The sequence below is a fragment of the Procambarus clarkii genome, chromosome 23 (assembly GCF_040958095.1).
Source record: "Procambarus clarkii isolate CNS0578487 chromosome 23, FALCON_Pclarkii_2.0, whole genome shotgun sequence".
Classification (NCBI taxonomy): domain Eukaryota; kingdom Metazoa; phylum Arthropoda; class Malacostraca; order Decapoda; family Cambaridae; genus Procambarus; species Procambarus clarkii.
In genome coordinates this window covers 9,415,752-9,441,341 of record NC_091172.1, presented here as the reverse complement: position 1 = coordinate 9,441,341, position 25,590 = coordinate 9,415,752, and the positions used below count along the sequence as shown (strand labels likewise).

The 25,590-nt window shown below is 42.7% G+C and overlaps 1 protein-coding gene across 1 annotated transcript in view; it reads left to right on the top strand.

Annotated features, from left to right (window-relative positions):
- Rs1 (Dead-box helicase Rs1) overlaps window positions 1–25,590 on the top strand; it is a 40,381-nt gene extending 14,791 nt beyond the window's left edge. Inside the window, exons 7-14 of the mRNA XM_045751538.2 lie at window positions 4,933–5,118; window positions 8,510–8,677; window positions 12,575–12,727; window positions 13,013–13,195; window positions 15,819–15,996; window positions 16,252–16,452; window positions 23,113–23,313; window positions 24,832–25,590. Coding sequence (XP_045607494.1) covers window positions 4,933–5,118; window positions 8,510–8,677; window positions 12,575–12,727; window positions 13,013–13,195; window positions 15,819–15,996; window positions 16,252–16,452; window positions 23,113–23,313; window positions 24,832–25,007 — 1,446 coding nt within the window. The 3' untranslated portion in view covers window positions 25,008–25,590. The remainder of the gene's footprint in view (window positions 1–4,932; window positions 5,119–8,509; window positions 8,678–12,574; window positions 12,728–13,012; window positions 13,196–15,818; window positions 15,997–16,251; window positions 16,453–23,112; window positions 23,314–24,831) is intronic.

Here is a 25,590-nt window from a genome sequence, read left to right as displayed (position 1 = left end):
ATTAGACCCCGAGCATGTTAAGGGTTAATTTAACAACCATTACCCTATTAGACGATGTAAGGAGAAATAGTTTTAAAAATTTAAATTCCAAATTTTGTTTTTATCGGGGATGAACAGATGAAAACTTTTCTGTGGGGAGCCCGTACAGTCTGTTCCATTTATCTCCCCCCCTAATGTCCCACTTTCTCTTCCTGATCTTAAACACCTGTTGGACTTCTTACCAGAGCCTGTGCTCCTTTTGGGTGATTTTATCTGTTGGCATACCCTCTAGGGTGATGCTCTGATAAACACCCGGGGCCACCGCCTTAAAACTTTTGTCCTCTCTTCTTCTGTCTCTTCTGAATTCTGGTGAACCCACTCATGTGGACTCCCGCACTCGCACCCTCTCCTGTCTTGATCTTTCTCTCTGCTCGTCTTCTCCTTATTTGGACTTCACCTGGCGGGTTCTTGATGACCTACAAAACAGTGACCATTTCCCCATCCTTGTCACCACCTTCTCTTTTTGCCCTCCACTCTCCTTCCCTAGGTGGCAGTTTGCCAGGGCTGACTGGAGCTTCTTCACCTTGCGTGCTACTCTTCCGACCTCTTTGATATGCCTCTTCTCTGAGCCCTCTTCTTTCATGACACTGTTTTTGATGCTGCCCTGTGCTCTGTTCCTCGCTCTACCTCCTGCGGTGCGAGGAAGTGTATTCCGTGGTGGAATGCAGACTGTGCTCGGGCTGTCCGCTGTAAGCGTGCAGCCAGGAAGAAACACCGTCACCGTAGGATGCTAAATGTGAGGGTTGGAGATCTCTTGTTTCCATCATTACGTCTGACACTCCTCTGCCCCTGATCTGGAAGAAAATCCACAAGATAGCTGGTAAGTTTGTTCCAGATGTCTCGCCAGTCCTTCACCTCCGTGGTTCTATTGTGGCGGATCCAGTGTCGGTTGCGACCAAACTGAGTTCGACTATTGGCTCTGGTTCTCATCTACGTCCTTCTTTCCTTACTCGTAATGGTATTGGGGGCCTCGTAGCCTGGTGGATAGCGCGCAGGACTCGTAATTCTGTGGCGCGGGTTCGATTCCCGCACGAGGCAGAAACAAATGGGCAAAGTTTCTTTCACCCTGAATGCCCCTGTTACCTAGCAGTAAATAGGTACCTGGGAGTTAGTCAGCTGTCACGGGCTGCTTCCTGGGGGTGGAGGCCTGGTCGAGGACCGGGCCGCGGGGACACTAAAAGCCCCGAAATCATCTCAAGATAACCTCAAGATTGCCAAGTTCTTGAAGATTCTTGAATCTTCTTCCTTAGATTTTTGCACTTCTCTTCGGCTTCCCTGTAACGATCCTTTCTCTCTCTCAGAACTCCAGTCTGCCTTGGCCCTCTTTTGGTTCTACGGCAGCAGGCTTGGATGATATTCATTATGAGATGCTTAGCCATCTTCCTCCATGCACTTTTCAGTATTTACCGAGTGTTTATAACTGTGTCTGGGAGTCGTCATTAGTCCTCGAGGACTGGCTTGAGGTGGTTGTTCTTCCTATTCGGAAACCTGGTTCTCTAGGGTCATCCCCTAAAGATTTCCGCCCCATTACCCTCATGACTTGCATCTGCAAAACTTTTTAAGCGTGTGGTCAATGTCCGTATGATGTGGTTCTTGGAACGCTATCACCTCCTCTCCCCTTCTCAATTTGGCTTTCGTAACTGTCGCAGCATGACTAATGTCCTGGTGAACTTGGAGGTCTATATTCGTACTGCGTTTGCTGCGAAGACCTCCGTTATTGCTGTCCTTTTTGACCTAAAAAAGGCATATGGCACCACCTGGCGATACCATATTCTGTCCCAGTTCAGTTCTTTTGGCCTTCATGGTAATCTCCCTCTCTTCCTCCAGAGCTTACTCTCGTCATTCCTTTCGAGTGCGGCTTGGTAACGCGCGCTCAGCCTCTTTTCGGCAATACGAAGGTGTGTCCCAAGGTAGTGTTCTGAGCACCACTCTTTTTCCTGGTTGCCCTCAATGGTCTTCTTTCCTCCCTTCCCTCTAACGTTTTTCTCTGCTCTTATTTTGAGATTATGTTGACGATCTTACCCTCTGTTGTCAAGGTGATGACTCGCCTTTCCTCGAACGGCGGCTTCAACTTGCGATTGATGCTGTGTCATCCTGGGCCACCAGTTATGACTTCAAATTCTCTCTGGCTAAGACTTGTGCTATAACCTTTACTCGGAAGCAGGTCATTCTTCGACCCCCTGTCATTTTATGGTAATCTCCTTTTTGTATAAGGATTCTGCTAAACTTCTGGAGGTTAATCTTTGACATTCTCCTGTCCTGGTCACCCCATATCTCCTATCTCCTCAAGGTCTTACTTAAGGTCTTGTCCCATATGTCCTGGGGAGTTGATAGGCGCATACTTCTCTCGTTACATTCCTCTCTCATGCTGTCTAAACTCGATTATGGCTGTTTGCTTACTCGTCTGCCTCTCCCCTCGTCATCTTGATGCTCTTCACCATACTGGGCTTCTTAGCTATGGTGCCTTTCGTTCGACCCCTACCCAGAGCCTGTATGTTGAAACCTGCTTCCTATCTCTACAGGAGTGCTGTGATCTCTACTGTCTTCGCTACTTCGCGCGGTCCCTACAGCACCCTCACTCTCGCTTATGTCGTACTTTGACCATTACCCCTCCTGTGGGCCTTGTTCCCTTTTATCACCTTCCCCTTTCTGTACGGTTGTCTCGCTTGCAAGGTTCTCTCTCGGTTCGTGTTGCCAATGTTTCTCCTCGTGCCATTCCGCCCTTGCCCCCTTGGAGGGACCCTCTTCCTAAGTTTTGAAGAACCCTGACCAGCGTGACTAAGGTTATTACCCCCTCTTACAGTTCTGAAATGTCTTTTCCTTACTCACTTTTCTTCACACTCCAGCTCCATCTCCGCCTTCACGGATGGTTTAAGTCTGCTGGCGGTGTAGGTTACTCTGTTGTGTTTTCTGACTGCACCTATGTGATGCCTCTGCCTCTGGAGACTACCATCTTTACAGCTGAACTTTATGCAATTTTGTTTGCTCTTCATCAACTGCTTTCTTGGGGTAATTCTTCCTCTGTTGTTGTAGTTGGCTCTCGTAGTGCCCTTGTGGCTCTGGAGTTCTTTGATTAACCTGTCCATCCTGTGGTCGTCAAAATTCAGTATTAGCTGTTTCTTACCTCCAGCAGATTTAGGACAATCGAGTTTTGTTGGGTTCCCAGCCATATTGGTGTTTCCTTAAATGAGCGTGTGGATGCTGCTGTGAAGGAGGCTATCCACGGGTGGAACACGAACAAGGGAACACAGGTGGAAACTTAGTACCCAAATGAGCCACAAAGACATTATAAAGAATTTTTTCAGTGTCAGAGTAGTTAACAAATGGAATGCACTAGGAAGTGATGTGGTGGAGGCAGACTCCATACACAGTTTCAAATGTAGATATGATAGAGCCCAATAGACTCAGGAATCTGTACACCAGTTCATTGACACTTGAGAGGTAGGACCAAAGAGCCAAAGCTCAACCCTCGCAAGCACAACTAGGTGAGTTCGCTTTCCCATTTCCCGTAAAAGGTGTTCCTTATTTCGACTAATACCCTGTTATTCATTCCTTGATCCATGCCTGTTGGCGGGGTCACTGATCTTCTGTTACTGGTAACAAGCTGTCTGCATTTAAGGGTAGTGTGTCCCCATGGTCTTCCTCCGACCACCGTAGTCGGTGGTGGGAAACTGCTCTAGCGAGGTTAGTAGTAGTAGTAGTGGAGTAGGCATCCTTCAGTCTCTGCAGACTGTGGAGTTGCGCTCTGGTTGCTTACCAGAGCCGGTCGGCCGAGCAGACAGCACGCTGGACTTGTGATCCTGTGGTCCTGGGTTTGATCCCAGGTGCCGGCGAGAAACAATTGGCAGAGTTTCTTTCACCCCTATGCCCCTGTTACCTAGCAGTAAAATTGGTACCTGGGTGTTAGTCAGCTGTCACGGGCTGCTTCCTGGGGGTGGAGGCCTGGTCGAGGACCGGGCCGCGGGGACACTAAAATGCCCCGAAATCATCTCAAGATAACCTCAAGATAACCAGGGTGCAAAGCCTGGGTAGGTCGATATGGAGAAGAAGCTGTTACCCATGCAGCAGGTCTCCCCTCTCCACGTTGCTGAAATTATCCAATGGAAAGGCAAATGCCAATACACATGGTTCCAAATCTGTCTAGCGAGGTTACGTATTGGCCATACCCGTTTAACTCGCAGGCACTTAATGGAGCGCTGCCCTGCTCCTTATTTTCTGAACTGCATTGTCCCTCTTATGGTCGTGCATATCCTTGTTGAATGTCCTGACTTCCAGGACGAGCGTGCATCTTGCTTTCTGACTGTCCCTCGCAGTCACCTGTCCCTCAATAGTATCCTTGCTGAATCAGATGTCTTTGATGATGATCACCTTATACGCTTTTGTTCTCGTATTGTCTTCCTTAGCGATATTTAGCGTCTTTTGAACATCTCACACTTTTGATGGTGCTACATATCCTTCCCTGCTTGATGCCTTCTTTTCATAATTACTTACTTGATCAGACATAAGTTGAATGTCAAGATAAAAAAAATAAATGATGAATTAAAGTATTACTGAAATACGAGAGAATTTAACAAATACAGAAGAATAGACAAATGTTTATTTAAAAAACTTTAATTTTTTTTGACATGGGAAATTTTAGTTATGCCAAGAAAGTACAATATGGTATTAAGCATTTTGTATTACATTATTTATGGAATAACTTAGTTATAGAAGTAATGTTCATGGTAAGATATTTTGATGTATATACATGCAAAACTTGAGTAATTTTGTTTGTGCTAGTTGAAGATTTGATTTGCCTGTTCTGTTGAAGACAGCTGGTGACAAGAGATAATAACTTTGACAGGCATTCTCGTGAGTTAATTTGTATCTCGATTAGTGTTGGCTTCCTTGCAGGTATTCCAGGTCTCCAAGGAGTTGTCCAAATTCTCCAATATTGATATTGCCCTCTCTGTGGGTGGTCTGGACCTTAGAACCCAAGAAGCAATGTTAAAGAAGGTTCCAGATATTGTCATAGCTACACCAGGACGGTTAATAGACCACCTGCAAAACACTCCTTCCTTCAGTATTGATGATGTTGAGGTCAGTTTCGGCAGGAGGACATCACATCACGCATGATGACATTATTATACAAAAATATTCCTCGTCATACACAACTAAATATACTTGTGGAATTGTTGAGTGCATGCTACCTTTTATCCATTATGTTTTACATTCTTGCACCCTTGTTGTTATTACAGTAAGAGCTCAGTAATTCACAGTCCAGTAACTTGAATCAATAAGTAATCTGCAAGATTTCACATTTGTTTTTGTTTTTTAGTTTTTTTCTGAGGGAAGCCCCTACGGCTCCCCGGAGCTATCCAGGCTGATAAGGATAGTCCTAACTTTGACATCAGTCAATGTGGGTGGAATTTTAGGCGTACCAGGGATCACGAGCCAGAACTTGGCCCCTTCAGACAGGCACAAGAAGCAATAGCCTGTAGAAATGCACGTGTGATTTTGGAGCATTCTATATCTGCCATCGACCAGCATAAGCACCCAGAAAGATAAGCGCCCCAAACAAACCATTATTCTGGTTAAAAACGACAAAAATAGACAAATGAGTAGACAGAACACCCCAATTGAAAACGAGCAAACAAGCGTGATGTCACACGAGCCGCAACACATGTCTGCGCAGCTCCCCCCCTCCCTAGGAGGGAAAAGGGGGAGCCCCAGACCCCCACGCCGGCAATCCACACCCCAGTTCTTTGGCTGATGAGATTCGGCTTGGTCATTGTGGCTCCAGCTCCAGACTTATGTTGTGCTGTCCTCTGTTCAGTGCTGCTCTTACGGTGGTATGCGAGCTGGGAGTAATATTCACAGATACTTGGGCTGCATGTGCATAGGGTCACATTCCGTGAGTGCCCTGTAAGTACTGCCCTAGGGGCTTGGGGTTTACCTTCCACAAATCACCTTGGGTCTACCTCTGTTGGTCTTTAGTTGCTTGGCGATTGACTGCCCCGAGGGTTTTGGGGGGCTTCCTCCCTAGTTTGCCTTGGGGTAAGTGGTAGTTATTGCACTGGTAGGGGCACGGGGTACTGCGTAGCTAGTGTTTTCCCATAACAGCGGCCGGCTCTGTTCCCTCTGGGAACAGAGGGAACTGTCTGTTCTCTTGTGAGGTTTTTCTTTTCTTTTTGTTTTTGCCTGATGGGGAGGTTATGCCTTGGTGTTCCTGTACCACTTTTTCCCGGTTCAGCTATTGTTCCAGGTCCTGGCCCATTTGAACACTTACCAGGGGGCCAGTAGTCCTCTTGGCCTCGTGGTGGCCGGTCCAGCCGTGGTTTCAGGCGCTGCTTGCCCAGTGTCCGAACCCAGAGGTTTTTCCCGCAGCCCCGCCTCTTTCAGAAGATCGGACCCGTCTGTTACGAGACTGGTTCTCTCTTCTCCTCGAGTCTTTGCATTTGGTATTTTTGGCTCTAGTTCATCACCATTTGTATAGTGATCAGGTGGCGTCATTGATGGTAAAGACGCTGGCGCGTCTTTACCCAGACGCGTTTACCTTTACCTGACGCTCATGCGGCACTGGCGGATCCACTTCAGCTTGCTTTCGCAATTGATGTTACTTCTGTACCGTTTTGCAAGCGTTCTCATGCGTTGTTTCACTTCCGGCCTGCTCATGTGCCGCCTGAGCCATCCTGGTCTTTAGACAGTGCTCTCCTATCTCTCTTCTCATGAGTTTGTTGTGGCCCATTCCATTCAGGATTGTTTTTCAAAGGCTCTTTTTTCCTGTTGGCATTGGCCTCCGGGGGTCGGGTCGGGGAGCTTCATGTTCTCCGGCACAGGGGTTTCTGCTCTTTCGATTGTGGAAATAAGTTTGTTCGTCTGCAGCTGTCTCCTACTTTTCTGGTGAAGAATGAGACTGCTGCTTTCCGAAGGGGTCCTTGGGTTGTTGATGCTTGGTTGGTCAGGCCGGGGGTGCATCATGTTTTGTGTCCGGTTGCGGGCCCTCTGCCGTGATTTGTGTGCCACAGCTTCTGTGTCCGGGGGACGCGCCTTGGGTTGATCCAGTTTCCCTTCCCTGTTCGTGGATACGGGTCTCTCAGGTCGTCCGCAGGGTTATTAAGTCTAGCCAGCCTGCGGTTTATCCCTGTGCCCATGAACATTCGTAAGTTTGCTGCTCTTGCTGCCATCTTTGGTAACATGTCCTGGGCTGACATTCGGGCACGGGGTTTTTGGTGGTCGTACAGGGTCCTGGCTGCATGCTACCTCGTAAATGTTCCTGGGCCTAGTCGGGCCTGTGTCGCTTTGGGTCGACGGCTGCAGCCTGTCTCGACTTCGAGTAGAGGTGTGGACCACCAACCTCCTCTCGGGTAAGCCCCCTTCTTTCCTTCTTTTTAGTCTTTGGTGACGTAGCTCCCGCGAGCCGTAGGGGCTCCCAGAAAAACCAGCGTTGAATGTAATGAAACGCCATTTTCTGGGTGAGTTCCGGAGGCTTCCCGGCAACCCTCCCTCCCTCCGGTCGGCAGTTTTTTGCGTATTTTGATATCCAGCCTCAGAACTGCGGTGTAGATTGCCGGTGTGGGGGTCTGGGGCTCCCCCTTCCCCTCCTGAGGAGAGGGGAGCTGCACAGACATGAAGTGCGGCTCATATGACGTCATGCTTGTTTGCTTGTTTACAATTGGGGAGTTCTGTCCACTTGTTTGTCTATTTTTTGTCGTTTTTAACCAGAATAGGGTTTTTTTTGGGCATTTACCTTTCTGGGTGCCTGTCCCGGTCGATGGCAGATATTGAATGCTCCAAAATCACATTTGCATTACTATAGGCCATTGCTCCTCATGTCTCTCTAAGGGAGCTAGGTTCTGGCTCGTGGTCCCTGGTAGGCCTAGAACTCCACCCACATCGACTGATGCCAAAGTTAGGGATATCCATATCAGCCTGGATAGCTCTGGTGAGCCTCTGGGACTCGCCCAGAAAATGGCGTTTCATTACATTCAATGCCAGTTTTTTAACCTTTATGGGAATGTGGATTAACGCGATTTCCACTAGACAAGAAAATTAAATAAATTCAGATTCAAGTGTTTTACTCTGTACCTCAAAGCCAACTCAGGTTACCGCAATTTCCATTGGACAAGAGACCCAAATTAGTTTGGGTTTGAGTGATTTTGCTCCATTATCTGAAGCCAACTTGGGGTCACTGGGATTTTATCATCAGGCTACTAAATGAAATGTGGCGACCGACGTATGCTCATAAAGTAAATTACATTAAAACATTTCATTAATATAATATTCATTAATAAATAAAATAAAGAAATATAATATCTTATATTAGGATAAGTAATAATTGAGTGTTAAAAACTGTATGTACAGTATAATCTGTGCAGAAGATTTTCCTGTTAAAATAGAAAATTTTAATCCTGTAGAATCCTGAAGAATTTACTTTTAAATCATATTGTCTTCTATTATGTTGTGACTGTTGTTGGTTTCTTTTAATCAGATCTTGGTATTGGACGAAGCAGATAGAATGTTGGATGATAGCTTCGATGATCAGATGAAAGAAATTATCAAGGAGTGTTCAGGTAATCGTCAGACCATGCTCTTCTCAGCCACGATGACCTCCAAAGTCAAGGAGTTAGCCCTTGTGTCCCTCAAGGATCCAGTCAAGGTCAGAATTTCTTACATGAATTTCATATATACACTATATCTAGTATTGTTATAGGTTTTCTAATTTCTTTAGTCAGATTATATCCTTTTGGTGGTTTTCTTAGTGGCCTAGCAATCAAAGCATACCAAGTTTCATTTCCATTAAGGATGCAGTGTTTTTTTTTTTAATTTATTTTAAGCTAATTTCTAGAGTTTATCAATCCCATTACCCGCCTCTTGAAAAACCATGGTGATGGTGATTTACAGATATCCAGCCAAATTGATGGAAATGTTCCTTCCTGCTTTACTCTGTAATTACCTAAGTGTAGTTACAGGATGATAGCTGTGCTCGTGGTGTCCCGTCTTCCCAGTTCTCTGTCATATAACGCCTTGAAACTACTGATGGTTTTGGCCTCCACCAACTTTTCACTTCACTTAACACTTTTCTGGATTTTCGACTTGGAATTACGGGCGTTTTGCTTAACCGCTTGTCGGATCACGACGTAAATTTATGGACCGTGTTTTATATTGGGTATTTACTACTCGATCGACTTGGGGTTTGTATGAATATGTTTGCCATTAAATTTTCGTTTTCTCTAATAGGCACAGTGCCTATTTGAGAAAATGGCAATGTATTGTAACTTAGAGGAGAGACTATTGAGTTGGTGACACAACGAGGGTACGCCCACTCCACACACTCTTGTGTTGGCCGCGATCATGATTCTACATTTATATGCATATGTCTGTGTAGAGAATTTTATTCCGAACACTATACAAACAAAAAAACGGTGTGAATCAAGTATAAACTTGAAAAAACATGAGCAAAGTAAAAACTTTTTACTCTCACGGGTACAAACACGCGTAAGATTTTATTCGCCGCAAATTTATTTGACACTCTGTTGGCCAATTCTACCCATGTTCTTATAGAACTTTCTATTGCGAACACATTGCTATAAAAATGAAATACCTAGCTCGAGAAATAATGTCAGAACAGTGAAATAAGTATAAACTTTCAAAGCGCTGCATCACAACAGTGTCGTCGCTGCTGAAATCACGGCTAACGCTTTGCCCAGTTCCCACACTCGTGCGGAACATAATTAGACATTGATAGGCATATGTCTGGGTGGGGAATTTTATTGCGAGTTCAGTGATATCAAAATGAGCGCTGTAGGATGACTGTGAGGCTGGCAACAAACGAAAGAGTATGAACATTTACTTCCTGTTTGGGTGTCACGGCGAGTCATCTTCGTGTTTATTTACTTCGTGGTGGGATAGCAAATGCTTGGGTGACATTTTATGCATATGATCTTGTAGAGAATTTTATTGCCAACGCATTGATACCAAAATGAAAAACGTAGCTCGAGAATTGATGTTAGGAGCGTGAAAAGATTATAAACTTTTTTGTGTTTACGCTTGAGCGCCCAGAACGCCGCGCGCACAACCCGCTTTTTTTTCAGCCAGTGCCGCGCGCACTAAAGTGTTAACTTTGTTCCAATCGTCTACACAATCAGTTTGCAAAAGAAAACCTTCTAATATTTTTTTCAGCACCTATGTTTCTTTAGCGTGAATCTGTGTCCTTTTGTTTTCGAAGTTGTTTGTTTCGGGAATTTCTTGGTCAATTTGGTCAATTCCTGTTAGTTTTTTATAAGTAGTGATCATATCACCTCTTTTTCTTCTATCTTCTTGCTTTGGCATATTTAACACCTCTAGCCTCTTCTCATAACTTATTTTTCAGTTCCGGAAGATATTTTGTAGCATGCCTTTGCACCTTTTCCAGTTTATTGATGTGCTTCTTGAAATATGAGCACCATACAACTGCTGCATATTTCAGTTTTGGTCTCCTGAAAGTCACGGATAGGTTCTTTAGTATTTTACCATCCATGTACAGTAAATAAAAGCAAGTCTGAAGCTTCTCGCATAATGTTCTTTATATGTTCCTCTGGTGACCGTCTACTATCCAAAACCACCCCTGGATCTCATTCTTTATTAGAATTCTTTAATTCCTTTTCACATAATTTATAAGTTGTGTGTGTGGTCTATTTTCTCTAATTCCACATTCCATAACATTACATTTATTCACATTAAATTTCATTTGCCACATGTCATTCCAAGCACTAATTATATCTAGATCAATCTGAAGGTAATGACAATCATCTACATCTCCTATCTTCCCCAGCATCTTAGCATCATCTGCAAACATGTTCATATAATTTTGTATTCCTTCTGGTACGTAGATCGTTTGTGTAGATGATGAACATTACTGATGCAAGAACTGAACCCTGCGGGACTCCGCTAATAACGCTCCTCCAGGCAGATACATTGCCTCTGATTACTACCCTCATCTTTGTCAGAATTTTTTTTTTTATCCATGTCAGAAGTCACCCCTCCAGCATGTTCTAGTTTCCAAGGCAACTGCTTGTGTGGTTCTTTCTCAAAACATTTTTTAGGTCCAGATAGACAAAGTCAACCCAACCATCTCTTTCCTGTATTATCTCTGTGACTCTATCATAAAACTAGTTATATTTATGTTAATGATATGGGTCTATAATTTAGTATCTTCTCTGCTTCTGTTTTTATAGATTGGAACTATGTTTTCCTTTTTTTATGTATGCTACGGTAATTGTGCACAAGGATATCTGGAATATCAGAATATCAATATAAGAGTGGAATGCCGAGCTCAGTGCACATTCACGCAGCACCCAAGGTAAAACTCTGTCTGGTCTAACTGCTTTATTTCATCCTTGCTCCTTCAGTAATTTTTCCACTTTATCTTGAGATACCTCTATGTATTCTCTGGAATTGGCATTGTATCTGGGTTTCTGGGTGGACATTCCAGGTCTTCCTGGTGGCTTTGTCTGGCCTTGGGGTCATGTTTCGTGGCTGTTGTTATTTTGCCTTGATACCTGCAGTGCTTACTCCTCCATGGTTTGTGCCCTTTATTCCTTCTCCATGGGTAGATAACTTCTGGGAGTCACAAGAAGTTCCTCCCCAGAACACCAGCATTGAATGTAATGAAATGCCAATTTATGGGTGATCTCAGGTAGCTCCCTGACACCCTCCCTTCTGCTGGGTGTTAGTGGTTTCCATCATTGTAAAAACTGGTGGTGGAGCAGCTCATTGACCTGGGCTGCTTCCCTCCTCCCCCCAAACAAGGGGGGAAATTGGGGGTGAACTAGCTTGCACAAGTTTCACAAACTTTAATTATTTGTTTACATTGTTGGGGGAGTTCTTTTGGAGGTTTTGAGGCTCCTGTCTTGTTTCTATGCAAGCAGTTGTCTGGTTTGTTTCACTGATTTTCTGGGTACCTTTCCTTGGTGGTGGCAGACATGAATAACTTTACATACTGTAACAGTTTTTCATAGTGTCACCGCTCCCTTCTCTCTGAGGGGGTCAGGTTGTGGCTCGTGGTCCCTGGTAGGCCAATAAGAACTACACGACTGATAGTACTGTACTTGATAGTATGGCACTGTATCAGTGTAGTAGCTTCAGGGAACCACTGGGACTCGACCAGGAATTGGCACTTTAATACATTCATCGCTGGTTTTGTGATGAATTTGGCATGGAATAACCCTGTATGTAAATGAGCTGAGGGCACGAGCTCCATGGTAGTGTGGTAAGCTGGTTCTGCAAGTGTCACTTGTTGTGTTAGTACTGTGGCCTTCACACTCAGGATTGGTGCCCACGATTTTTTACAAGATGGCATTACTGGAGGCGTGAGGAAGCTGATGTGAGCATCGTGTACTTATAGGAGTGTCAACTGTTGCAAGGAAGAAACTCTGGATGGGATGTGCATCAGTAGTCAAACATCCCAGGATGTGACATATATGGCTGTGTTCTATCCATGACATTAAATATAATATTAAATTTATATTGAACAATATTGAACAGTATATTAAATTTATATTGTTTTCTGTTTCAGGTCTTTGTGAATGAGAACACTGATGTTGCTCGAAATTTACGTCAAGAATTTGTTCGCATCCGTAAAAATTATGAAAATTACCGAGAAGCCATGCTGGCATATCTTGTATCTCGGTCCTTCAGTCAGAATTGTATGGTCTTTGTTGAAACAAAGGTGAGAGGCCATAATATGTATTGTGAACTATTAATTATAAATACACATGTAAGATATGTTAAGTAAAATTATCATGTGATGTATTAAATGGACCAATTTACACAAAATTTGCTTGTTTCAAATGTTAAAAATGTAACAAAGTAAATGTCAGTGAGCAGAGCTTCAACAAGTATGCTGCATATATCTGTAGAAGATGAATTGTGCAATGGTGTTCAGTTATATGTATAGTGTCTCAGTATAGGAAGATGTGAGAGAAAGATACTCAGTTAAGTCTTTTAAACTCAGGTTATGGCACATCGTCTCAATATTCTGCTCGGGTTATTGGGAGTGAGATCTGGCGAGCTGCACGGCAACCTCAAACAGTCGGAGCGTCTTCTGGCACTCAAGAAATTCAGAGATGAGGAGGTTGCAGTACTAATTGCTACAGATGTTGCTGCCCGAGGTCTTGACATTAAAGGGGTCAAAACTGTAAGTTCATTATTATATTGCTTTACACACAGCACTTTTCTGGGGGGAACCACAGGGAGTGTTCCTTATGGCTCCCTGAAGTTAGTACAGTACTTACCTAGTTGTGCTTGTGAGGGTTGAGCTCTGGCTCTTTGGTCCCGCCTAGAGTATATAGTATATATGTATATATATATATATGTACTAGAGTATATAGTATATTCAGTATATATATGATATGGTGCCATCAGTCAGAGAATTCTATTTAGCCTACTGGGGACCATGAACCAGAACCTGGCCCCCTCAGAGGCACAGGGAGAAGTGGCACATATGAAAAATTTTATGTAAATCATTCATGTCTGCCACCACCAAGGGAAGGCACCCAGAAAGTCAGTGAAACAAAACCGGCAACTGTTTGGTTAGAAATAAGACCATAGCCACAAAACAGCCCAAAAGAACTCGCTCAACAATGTAAACAAATGATCAAAAATTTGTGAAACTAGCATGAGCGAGTTTGGCCCAGCTTCCCCCCCCCCCCTCCCCCCTATTGTGGAAATGAGGAACACTGACAGAGTCAGCTGGATGCTCCTCCACCAGCTCTTATTCTGATGTGTACGTGCCTGGTTCCCCCTCTCAGTTATCCAGTCTCCTGTTTTTAGCTAAGTGGTGTTTTGCCTTTGCAGCTTTTCCTGTGCATGGTTGGGCAGCGTAAACAAGGAGTATAATGTGCTTGGAGCTGCATGTGCTCACGGGTACCTTCCCTGTGTGCTCCTTTACCCTTGAATGGCGATAATTGTATATATACGATTTTGGTTTGACTTCATGCATGGCGCATATTGTATACAGTATTTACTTTTAAAGTACTGCGTAAGATTTAAAAGTGCCGTAGCTACACACGGTTCACATCAGCTTCCTAAGGAATCCAGTAACCAGACGCCATTTTTAAAAAATCGCGGGTACCAGTCCCAGGTGTGAAGGCCTCAGTACCGTGTGAGTAACCAAGGCTGGCACATGCAGCATGAGCTAACATCACTGCTGTTCAGCTTGTGACCACAGCATCGCTTAAATGTGTCAAAATATATATGTAGCTGCCATTATTTAGCAACGATAGTATTACAGAAGAGCCTGACTGTGATGAAAACTGTACAATGATTAGGTATCGGTGAACACAATAATGTTCAAGATGTTCACAGCACTAGGCAGGTAGCCATAGCACACTGCCATTGTTTGGTCCATCTAAGAATCTTGAAACTACTTCTCATGTTCCTTTACAAAATAATCTTGTGGAAAATTAATAATTTACTGGATTTAGTAACCAGGATTCTGATATCAGTAGCATTGAGGTGAAAATTATAATACTCATATAATTCCCATAGAATAGTGGGAGGAGGAATGTTGGTGAGGGAGGTGGCGTTGTCAGCTGACTGTGTGTGGCGACCACTATATTGTTTGGACTCGCCATACCAGCTTAGTGGTTTGTTAAGGTGAAGAAAAATGGAGATACTTATACATAACATGTTTATATAGTATACGTAATAACAATGAAAGCAGTATGCTGGGAGAGCCCCAAAGGCTCTGTGACACCCTCCCTCCCTCCCTCAGGGCATTGGTGTGTTTTATCATGTTAGAACTGAGGATGGGGCTAGCCGGCTGACCTGGTACGCATCCCTCTTCCCCCCCAAAGGAGGGGGGGGGGGCAAACTGCCCAGTGCTAGTTTCATGAAATTTTGGTTGTTGGTTTTCATTGATGGGCTGAGTTCTTTTGGCAGTTTTGAGGCTGTGGTCTCATTTTTAAATCATGCAGTAGTTTGTATTAGTTTGCCTATGTTTCTGGGGTGCTTTCTTGGTTGTGGCACATATGATTAAACTTTAAAGTTTTCATATGCCATCGCTCCCTGTGCATCTCTGAGGGGGGGCCAGGTTCTGGCTCATGGTCCCCAATAGGCCAATAGAACTCCACAACTGACGGCACCTGATACTATGGCACTGATCAGTGTATGATAGCTTCCGGGAACCTCCAGGACTCACCCCAGGAGGGTGAGCCTTTCATTACATTCAATGCTGGTTTTTCCTTACTTTATTTATTACAGTACCAGTGCTCATTAAAATAATGCATACAGTACTACTGTATGTGGTTTATTATATATAAAATGCTGTAATGCAGTGGAAAATACTGTATGCCTGAATATATTAAAACACTACATAGCATGGAGTGGTACATTTTTGCACTGTGATTTTGGATTTTCATTCAGGCTTTAGCTTTGTAACTTTCGAAATATTCCATAATATGAATTGTATAGCCTTATCTAAAATTGTTGTATGCTATTGATGTTTACTTAATTTTTTACAGTTTACATTTGGCCAACAACATAGTGTGACTTTAAATTTCCATTTTGTTCATGCATTACTGTACTATATGGTAATTAATTTGAACATCATTAAATATTGAAAAACAGTTATTATGCATTTGTCTTCAGATTCCTTATTCAGTGGAAAATGTTGAGTGTGTCGGTGAATGTGTAAGCTTTTTCCAACCATTTATAAGTAACATTTTAGCTTAAGGCCAAAACACATAATAATGTTCTCTTTCTGGTGGCTTTTCTTTCATTATTAAACTTGTATGTCTTCATATCTCTTATCTTTCCAGATCATAAATTTTACATTGCCTAATAAATACACTCGTTATGTTCATCGTGTTGGCCGAACTGCCCGAGCTGGTCACTGTGGTCGCTCTGTTAGCTTGGCTGGCGAACATGAATTTCTGATGTTGAAAGAAATCAAGAGATGCTCCAAAACTGCAATGTTTGAGAGAATGTTGAACATTGGTATGGATAAATTTTCTCATATGTTTGGTTTATTATGCTTACTATTTTAATTTTTTACTGCAGCAAAATATTGGACCATCCTTGTGACAAAAGTTAAAAGTTACAGTGAAAGTTTAACAGAAAAAATGTCAGTGTAATTATTGGAGAAGATTTAATTTATGTCTAATTGATTACAGGAGTCGTCTGTACATAATGAACATTGATTTATTATACGTGAGCAAATAAATTCATGTTGCATATTTTCAATACTTGCAGACATACTTGAGAAGTACAAGACCAAGCTGGACAAATTAGAGCCAACTGTGAAACGTGTTCTTGAAGAAGAGCTGGAAGAGAAGAAGTTGCGAGCAATGGAGCAATCTATTCAGACAATGGAGAATAAAATCAAAGGGACAGTTGAAGTTAAGCCAGAGAGAAAGTGGTTTCAAACAGATGAAGAAATGAATGCTAAAAAGAGTAAGTTTGGAATATGGTCAAAACATTCAGATTATTCTTGCAATGTGCCTCAAAGTTATGAAATGTGATTATTTTTAATATGTATTTAGCTACCCTATAGCAATATTACATTCTCATTTATTGTGCATAAAGGGGTATGTCGCCATCAGTTTTGAAATTGTGGATCGGTCTGGCATCTTCAACATCTTTATTTAAAGTTCAGTATTCCACTTGTTGACCAGCCATGCCATGTATGAATTGTATGTTTCCAGCCTTTCTTCAGTTTTTTTATTCACTTATGTTTACAACTCCCACTGAAGTCTTCTTGTCCTCTTTTCTTTCAATATAGGGACTGTTTTTCAACCTCAGTTCTCCTCTCTTCTCCTCAATATCTTTTTTGGGAAGGCTCTTATCAGTGGCTCCCTGTTTCTACATCCTTGATAGTTTCTCCCAGTATGAGTTGCATAAGGCCTTCTTGAGTCCTAAAAGTCTGCCCCTCAAAGAGGTGCAAGAAGCAGAAGATCCAAGATCGCTCTTAATTTAACACTTTTCCTGGGCGGGGACACATATTGCGTCCATAAATATATCTACGGATTTTGAGCGGGGACGCATGTTGTGTCCACAATTAAAATATTCGTTAAAAATCCATTTTTCTTCCAATCATTATGGGACTAGTTTTAAATTGTTAAAAGTTTTAAAATTAAAATTGAGGTGAGAAAACTGGAAAGCGTATAAATATTTGTGCAGTGGTGAGCGTCCAAAATTAAAATTTGTTAAAATTCCGTTTATTGTTCGGTTATAGGACTAGTTTTAAAATGCATTCCATTTGATTGCGAACATTTTGATACCAAAATGAACGACGTAGCACTAAAATTGAGTTCCCTTTTGTGATTTTGAGTAGGCTGCTTGCTCGTCTTGTATCACATCTTTGCTCTTCAAGTCTTGGTTTTTCAGATAAGTGAAGCCATTCTTTGAACATTGTCCTCTAGAAGCTATTTTGCTTTCATATTTTTGGTATATTCAAGTCATGCGTGTTGTTACAAGCCTCTTTTGCTTTGGGAACTTGAGAAACTGTTGACCTTGGATTGCTTGTGCTTAACCACTGCACTGCGCAGAGCACCTTGTGGCGCTAGATCGAGGGTGCGCAGAGCACCATGTGGCATTTTTAAGTATGGGAGCGATTCAAAACTCCCATGGGTACACAGGGCTCACATCCTGTCTCAAGATTCCTGTAAACAGACGCCATTTAAAAAAAAAATAGTTGGTAACATTTCCGGGTGTGAAAGCTTCATAACTAAGTGAGCAACCAAGGCTGGTACATGCAGCATGACCTAACAACACTACTGTTCAGCTTGTGACCACTGCATTGCCGAAAAATGTAAAAATATATATGTAACTGTTATTATTTAGCAATGATAGTATTACAGAAGACCTGTGACTGATAATAATGACCAGGATTCTGATAATAGCAGGATTGTGGTGATAATTAGTGCTATGTGTAGTATGGTGGGAGGAGTAATCTTGGTGAGGGAGGAAGGGAGAGGTAGCGTCATCTGCTGATTCTGTATGGCAACCTGTTATTGTCTGGACGCACCATACCAACTTGGTGGTTCACTATAGTGAACACAAATGTAGATACTTGTATATAACATGTGTATAGAGTATAATAACAGCAAAAGGAGTATGGTGGGAGGAGCCATTTTGGTGAGGGAGGAAGTGATGTGCTGTGTCACATCATGCAGTTTTTTGTGGCTACTATGCTGTTTGGACACCATACCAGCTTAGTTGTATGGTTATGGTGAATAAAACATGTAGATACTTGTATATAATTTGTGTATATAGTGGAGTATGGTGGGAGGAGGAATGTTGTCGAGTGAGGTGTTGGTGAAGGAGGGAGGGAGGTGGCGTCTGCTAGCTGGTGTGTGGCAGCCACTCTTGTTGTTTGGACTCATAATACCAACTTGGTGGTTCATTATAGTGAACACATACGTAGATAGGCATACACAACATATGTATATAGTGTAATAACAGCAAAAACACTGTTTGATTAATCGTAGAATATAATATACATAACATGTCATATATATGAACCCCATAACTTTGAGCATAGCGATATTCCACACATTGAACTACAGTATGTAAATTCCACAAATTGCACACTCTTGAAAAATATTACAGCAAAAAATGAGAGACGAAACTAATGAGAAACATCAAAATAATTGTGAATAATGATATTCGCAGCAACTGCTGCCGGTGGTGGGGCCGAGTGACCTGGAGTGTTCCATCACTCGGCGCTCATAATTTGCTCAACTTCTCTGCTCCATCACGGCTAAAGTATGTCACATACAACATTTTATTTTAGTTTCCCATGATCAGAGACTGCAATTTAACAATATAATAAGAGAAAATAATTTTTTGCAAAGAATTTATTTTTGGTGCTCTACAGGAATGTCATATTTTAGTGCCACACAGCACAGTGGCTAACACTGCCCTTGCCTTGGTGTTTGCTGTTGTTGCCTTTGCCGTAACTAGAGCAGAATACAGCTCTGCTACAGTTTTCACTAGCAACTTCCAGTCCTGTGGGGAGCCCAAGGTGGGTCTCTCGGTATCCTTCCTAGTCTTTAGATCCATCTACGGAAGGCTTTTCACTCTGGACGGAGGACTTCATCTGTCCTCCGTCTGTCATGTTTGAGCTTGATTCCTCGGCAGCTGCTCCCTAGGTTTGTGTCCATGTACAGTACTGTTAAAGTCCTTGGATGTGTCATATTTCTGGAGGGTTTTCATCATCCCACCTTACACTATTTTCAGGTCATTCAGCCTTATTTTGGTTCCTCCTGGGAGTTGAGGAGCTCGCTACATTGATGGGACCTGGTCTCGTTTGAGTTTGGGTCAACTTTGGCACCTTTTGACTGTTGTATGAGGTCCAAAATTCTTTCTGGCTTGTGGACAACCCTTTGTTTTCCTTGGAGGCTTTGCATAGCCTTTTCAGTATACAGACATTTAGGTGGCGAGAAGTGAATTCCTTTGGGTATTCTTGGGCAGAGCACCATTTTGTACCACTATAGGATTGCCTGTTTGTTCTGGTTATGCCCAAGGATGTGGATATGTGGAGCTTTAAGTGCAACTTCATATGGTTTTTGGAGCCCAGTCCACAGAGGATCAAAGGGACCATGCTTACTTGACTGCCATTTTGCACGTTTAGGCTGTGATTGAGCTGTTCTCCAACCAGCTTCGGGGCAGCCAGGATATGTTTGGTTTGATGCTGGATGACACTGCCTTGTTACCAGCTGTTCTGGCTTTGGCAGCTGTGTCCAGATTGCTCGCTGATCGCCTTTGCAAAACAGTGGTGGATTTTTCTAGGGGGGGGGAGCCCCTTGTAGCTCCCTGAAGCTCTCATTGATAATAGGTCGCATGAGCCACAGAATTCTGTGGCCTACCAGAGACCATATTTAGAACCTGGCTCTCTCACAGAGGCACAGGGAGCAGTGACTTTATGTATTTATTTATGTTACCACAAGAGCAACCAGAAAGTCATTAAGACAAAATAAACCACTGCTAACTTCAGTAGAGACCACAGCCTCTAAAACCGATGAAAGAACTCCCACCAACTATGTAGATAAACTATTGAAATATCTGCAAACTAGGGCAGGCTCTCTTGCCCCGCCTCCTATTTGTTTGGAGGGAGGAGTGAGGCAGCCCACAGTCAATCAGCTCGCCCACACTTGCTCCAGCTCTGGTGTTCTGCTATTCAGCTAAGTTGTACATTTTGTTCCTGTGGCAGTTTTTGTACACTATGGTGTAGCATGAGCAAAAAGTTTGGAGTGCTTGGAGCTGCATGTGCACATGGTTATTCTCCTGTGTGTTCCCCAGTACTGCCCTTGCATTGCCAGGATTTTCTTCCCTGGATTGTTTGGGAGAGGCTTCTTTAGAGGTCCTCCTCACATGTGGTGGCCCCTTGCCCAGGCTAGGCCAGGTGTCCTAGGTTTTCCTGTCCTTACTTGGATCAGGAGCAACTCATTGGTTGCTGGGGTGCACTGGTTACTGGCATGCTGTACCACAGCATGTTTAGGTCAGCTTTCACAAACCAGTGGACAGGACTGTGTCTATGACTGTGTTAGACATGGGGCTGTATACATTCCTGTATATCATATCTGAAATGATTGAATTCTAGTATCCATATCTAATTATACATTGTAATAATAGTCCTTTGTGTGACTTTTATAAAGCTGCAAACATTGCATTTGCCTCATTTAGGAGACAAGTTAGAAAGTTGACTTTGTTTTGTGTCTTTTGATGCCTTTAGTATGTTGGCAAATAAGAAAATTGTTTTCCTTCCTACCCCCTATCCCCATGCACAGTCCCATCTCCTGGCTCCCATCCCCTCACATGGTCCCTGCCCCCCATCCCCTCACATGGTCTCTACCCCCCATCCCCTCACATGGTCCCTGCCCCCCATCCCCTCACATGGTCTCTACCCCCCCATCCCCTCACATGGTCCCTGCCCCCATCCCCTCACATGGTCGCCTTCCCCCATCCCCTCACATGGTCGCCTTCCCCCATCCCCTCACATGGTCGCCTTCCCCCTGCTTCCCATCCTCTCATACTGTCCCCTCTGTATGACAAATATATTAAATAAAAATTTATTTAAATAATTTTAGTATCTGGTGAAGCAAGTTAAGAGCATCATGGTCGTGCAAGTCTCAACACGTGCACACAAATAAATGATAGACATAGTGCTGAATGACCTGACTGGCTCGAGTGTCTGTTCCCGGGCCTAGATTCCAACATAACACCAGTGTGGCAAATATATTCTGCTGCTTACTCTCGGTGAGTAAGGAGAAGGTAGGAATGGTTAAGTCTTAACCCTTGTATGGCGCCTGGCTATTTAGCATGTCGCCCACAGACGCATACCAAAAAAAAAAATTATTTTTTTCTTCTAAACCAGTTAATTTGTGTTCACTGATCATGGGAAAAATAATAAAAAAAATCGTAAGTGGCATATATTGCCCGCTATAGGGCGGGGAAGTCTGGCAAAAAACAGGCGATGACTCAGCGTGCGTCCCAGACGGTCTGTTGCTCGCCAGCTGTCAGGCCGGAGTTGCCACAAGGAGATAATTACCTAATTATTTCAATGTCTCTGATTGAATTTTTGTAGTTTTTTGCTGTAATATTATTCAATAGTGTGTAGTGTGATATATTTATATAATAAAATGAGTGAATCATCGCTGTACTCAAAAATATGGTGTGCATATTGTTGATTCAATTATGTTCATTAAACAGTGAACAAATACTTTGCCAGTTATTACACTATATACACAGGTTATATATAAGTATCTGCATGTTTTGTTCACCATAACAAACCACTAAGTTGCTGTTATGAGTCAAAAAGTAACGAGGAGTGACCGCCACACACCAGCCAGCCACTCGCTGCCACTCACTCCCTCAACACCTCACTCGCCCACATTCTCCTCCCACCATACTGTTTTTGCTTTTATTCACTATATACAGACATTATATATAAGTATCTACATTCGTGTTCACCATAACGAACCACTAAGTTGGTATGCTGAGTGGCAGCCAGTGGCAGTCCGCCACTGGCTGCCACTCCCTCCCTCCCTCACCTCACCTGGCTTGCCACCATTCTCTTCCCACCATACTGTTTTTGCTTTTATATATAGACGTTATATATACAAGTATTTACATGTTTTGTTCACCATAACTGTACATCTAAGCTTGTATGGTGAGTAAAGGCACAAAGATGTAGCTACTCACCCAGTCAGCTGGTGGCGGCCACCCTCAAGGCCAGACGCACTAATATTTCTCGTCCAACAGTACTGTTTGTGGTGTTATTACGCTATATACACACATTATATATAAGTATCTACCTGTTTTATTCACCATACTTGTACAAGTAAACTGGTATGGTGCCCAAAGACCATAGTGGTCACCTGTAAACATGATAAGTCGTGCAGACGACGCACCTCCCTCACCAAAATGGCGGCTCCCAACCTACTCCTATTGCTGTTATTACACTCTATACACAGGTTATATATAAGTATCTACATTTGTGTTCACCATAGAGAACTAAGCTGGCATGATGAGTGCAGTCAATAAAAGGTGGCCCCACACAGTCAGAAGACGACGCCACCACCCTCCCTCCCACAACATTACTTCTCCCTCCATGAAGCACAGTGCTAAATATCACCACAATCCTGCTATTATCAGAACTCTGGTCAGTTTTATCACAGTCAGGGGGCTTCTGTAATAATATCATCGCTAAATAATAGCATGCAAATGTATATTATGGCATTTTTAGGCGATGCTGTGGTCACAAGCTGAACAGCAGTGCTGTGAGCTCATGCTGCATGCGTCAGGCTTGGTAGCTCACTCAATACTGAGGCCCCTTACAACCGGGAATTTGGCCCACAATTTTTTTTAATAATGGCGTCTGTTTACAAGAGCCCTGATGAAGGTGTGGTGAATCCCGTGTATCCGCGGGCCGTTTAAATCTTGCGCGGTACTCCAAAACATCATATGATGCCGAGCGCAAGTTACTGCAAGTCACTCAACGCATCATATGATGTCTTGTGCAACTAAACGGTTAAGGAGAGTGTTGAAGTGCTGGTCATTTATTGTGTTCATTGTGGCACTAAATAATTTATATATTATTTTCCTTGACAGAAAAGCTAAGCGACTCTAGTAAACTGAAGAGGGCAACAGGAAAGGCTCAGAAGAGAAAAAGACAGATGCTAAATGAGAGTGACCCTGCAGAAAAGAAAATTATGACTCAGATGAGGCTATCTTGTCATGTAGCCAAGAAAGCTAATAAACTTGGACGTCTTAATGCTGTTCAAGAAGACACACACATACAATTTAAAAAGAGTAAGTAAATAACTTTATTTTTATGATGTTTTTGCATATCTGGTTATGTATTTGTTTAAGCTGATGAAGCTTCTCAAAACTAATTAGTATGTTTTAAGAGTTGTGTGTGTTTGTGTATGTAATAGTTGACATGACTGTTACAAGACAACTTGACACACACAAACTGCAGATGAGTGTGTGTGTGGCAACCATACACACTTGCATGTTTGGCAGGTCACAATCCAACATAAACAAAGTGGTAAGAAATGCAACATGGGGTTTGTTTATTCTCATCCCAAGATGTACAGTAGTTTGATTCAAAATGTTGCTCAGTCATTTTGTCACTCCTCAATTGGGATGATTGACGTTATGGCTGAAGGTATAAATTGTACTGATGCTGCTTTAATATGTAGGTTAAATTAACCATCTGCACAATTTGGTGCTTAAACTTTTCTAGGGAAGCCCCCCTTTGTGAATCTCTGAAGCTATTACACTGATACAGTGCCATACTACTAGGCTCCATCAGTTGCAATAGTCCGGAACCTGGCCCCCTCAGAGAGGTGCAGGAAACAATGGTACTATGAAAACCTTACATTTAAAGTTTTCATGTCTGCCACAACCAGGAAAAGCACCCAGGAAGTCAGCCTCCACAACCAAAGTAATCTTTTGGAAGCCTGCCATCTCATTCTTTGCCAGAAAAGGAGCAGCAGGCTGCAAATGAACAAAACAACCACCAGGACTAAAAGAACAAAGTTCCCAGCACTGGAGCGGAGTATGAAGCTTACGAACCCAACAACCTGTGGCCAAGGCAATAAAAACCAAAGCCTTCCAGTAGCAATCATAGACCAAAGGGGCCACCATGACCTGAGCAGAAGAAAGATAAGTAGGAACCAAGTCCAAGGACCTGGCAGGCTCAGGCGGTGCATGAGTCTGCCAGAGTTGAAACAAAGCCTGAGAAAGCTTTGAGATCTAGGTAACCCATCCAAGCATCTGGCACGAGAATGAGCTGACCTGGGCCAAACTAAGTTATCCGAAAAGCCAGGAATTAACCAATTCAAACGAGACAAGTCCAGAATGTACTGGAGATCCACACCGTTCTGTTTCAAGACCGGAAACAGACGGGAAACCCACCGAAGAGACAGGGTTGTTTTGACCATGCCCAAACGAACCCACTCTGAAATGACCTGACGGATGGAGGGGAAGAGGCCTGCCCCACCAGACCTGAACTGCCCTAAGGAGGAATGGCTGTAGAATGCCACCCGCTTGCCCTGCCCACCTACTCTCCATTCTATTGCCCTCCCAAATTATGACTAAAAAGTTGCCGACATTTCAGTACCTCTGGATTTAGCAGAGCCCTGAATTTAACAACATGGATATAGACTCAAAGGTTGTTAAATTGTGTGGAAACTGTAGTGTGTTTGTCAACGACTTGTTGCAGGTTCCACCCTTATCCATCTGAGATAGCAAGTTATTGATAAGGTTTTCAGTACAGTTCAGCAATATACAATGAGTAATAATTTTTATATTTTTCCCTAACAGATAAACCAGAGAAGAATAAAAAAATTGGACCTAAATCTTCATTTGACCAAGAGCTTACTAGAACAGATAGAAAATCTGTTAAAATGTTCCGACATGGACCGTCATACCATGAACGAAAGGAAGCATTCCAATCCAAAAATCCTGGAAAAAAGTTCAAACCGAAACGAAAGAAGTGAGGAAAAAGTTGCATTGATGTAGCTGGAACCAATAAAAAACTTTGTTAAAGCAAAAAAGTTGACTATTTGATTTGAGTAATATAGGCCCATAGTTTTTTTTCAATAATTCATATAGATATTTTGCAAAATCCTGATTTTATCTGAAGGAACAACAACAAAAAAAGATGTGATATAGTTTTATACTGTTTAACTACACTATTGTAGTTCCAAATGAAATAATTTGTTAAAAATTTTCTGAAGCAATGCCAGGGTCATAGGTTCACGCCCACCTATAATCCCAATGGATTTTCTCAATAATAATTTATTGAGTAGTAATAATAATAATAATAAATCTTAACTCAGTTCTGTTGTTAGACATGGTAGACTATTGGCAACCATTGTTTTTATATATTTTATTGGCACTTGAGATGTTGATGTTTTACAAGCTAGAGTGGATGAGCCATGTTATATCCTTCCTCAGCACTCCCGCCCCCAGCTGTGAAACACATCTGGTGTGCAGGAGCTGTAATTGAAAATATCTGTTTTATGGATGTAATTTACATATATTGTAAGACATTATTAATAAATTTATTTAAATCACAAA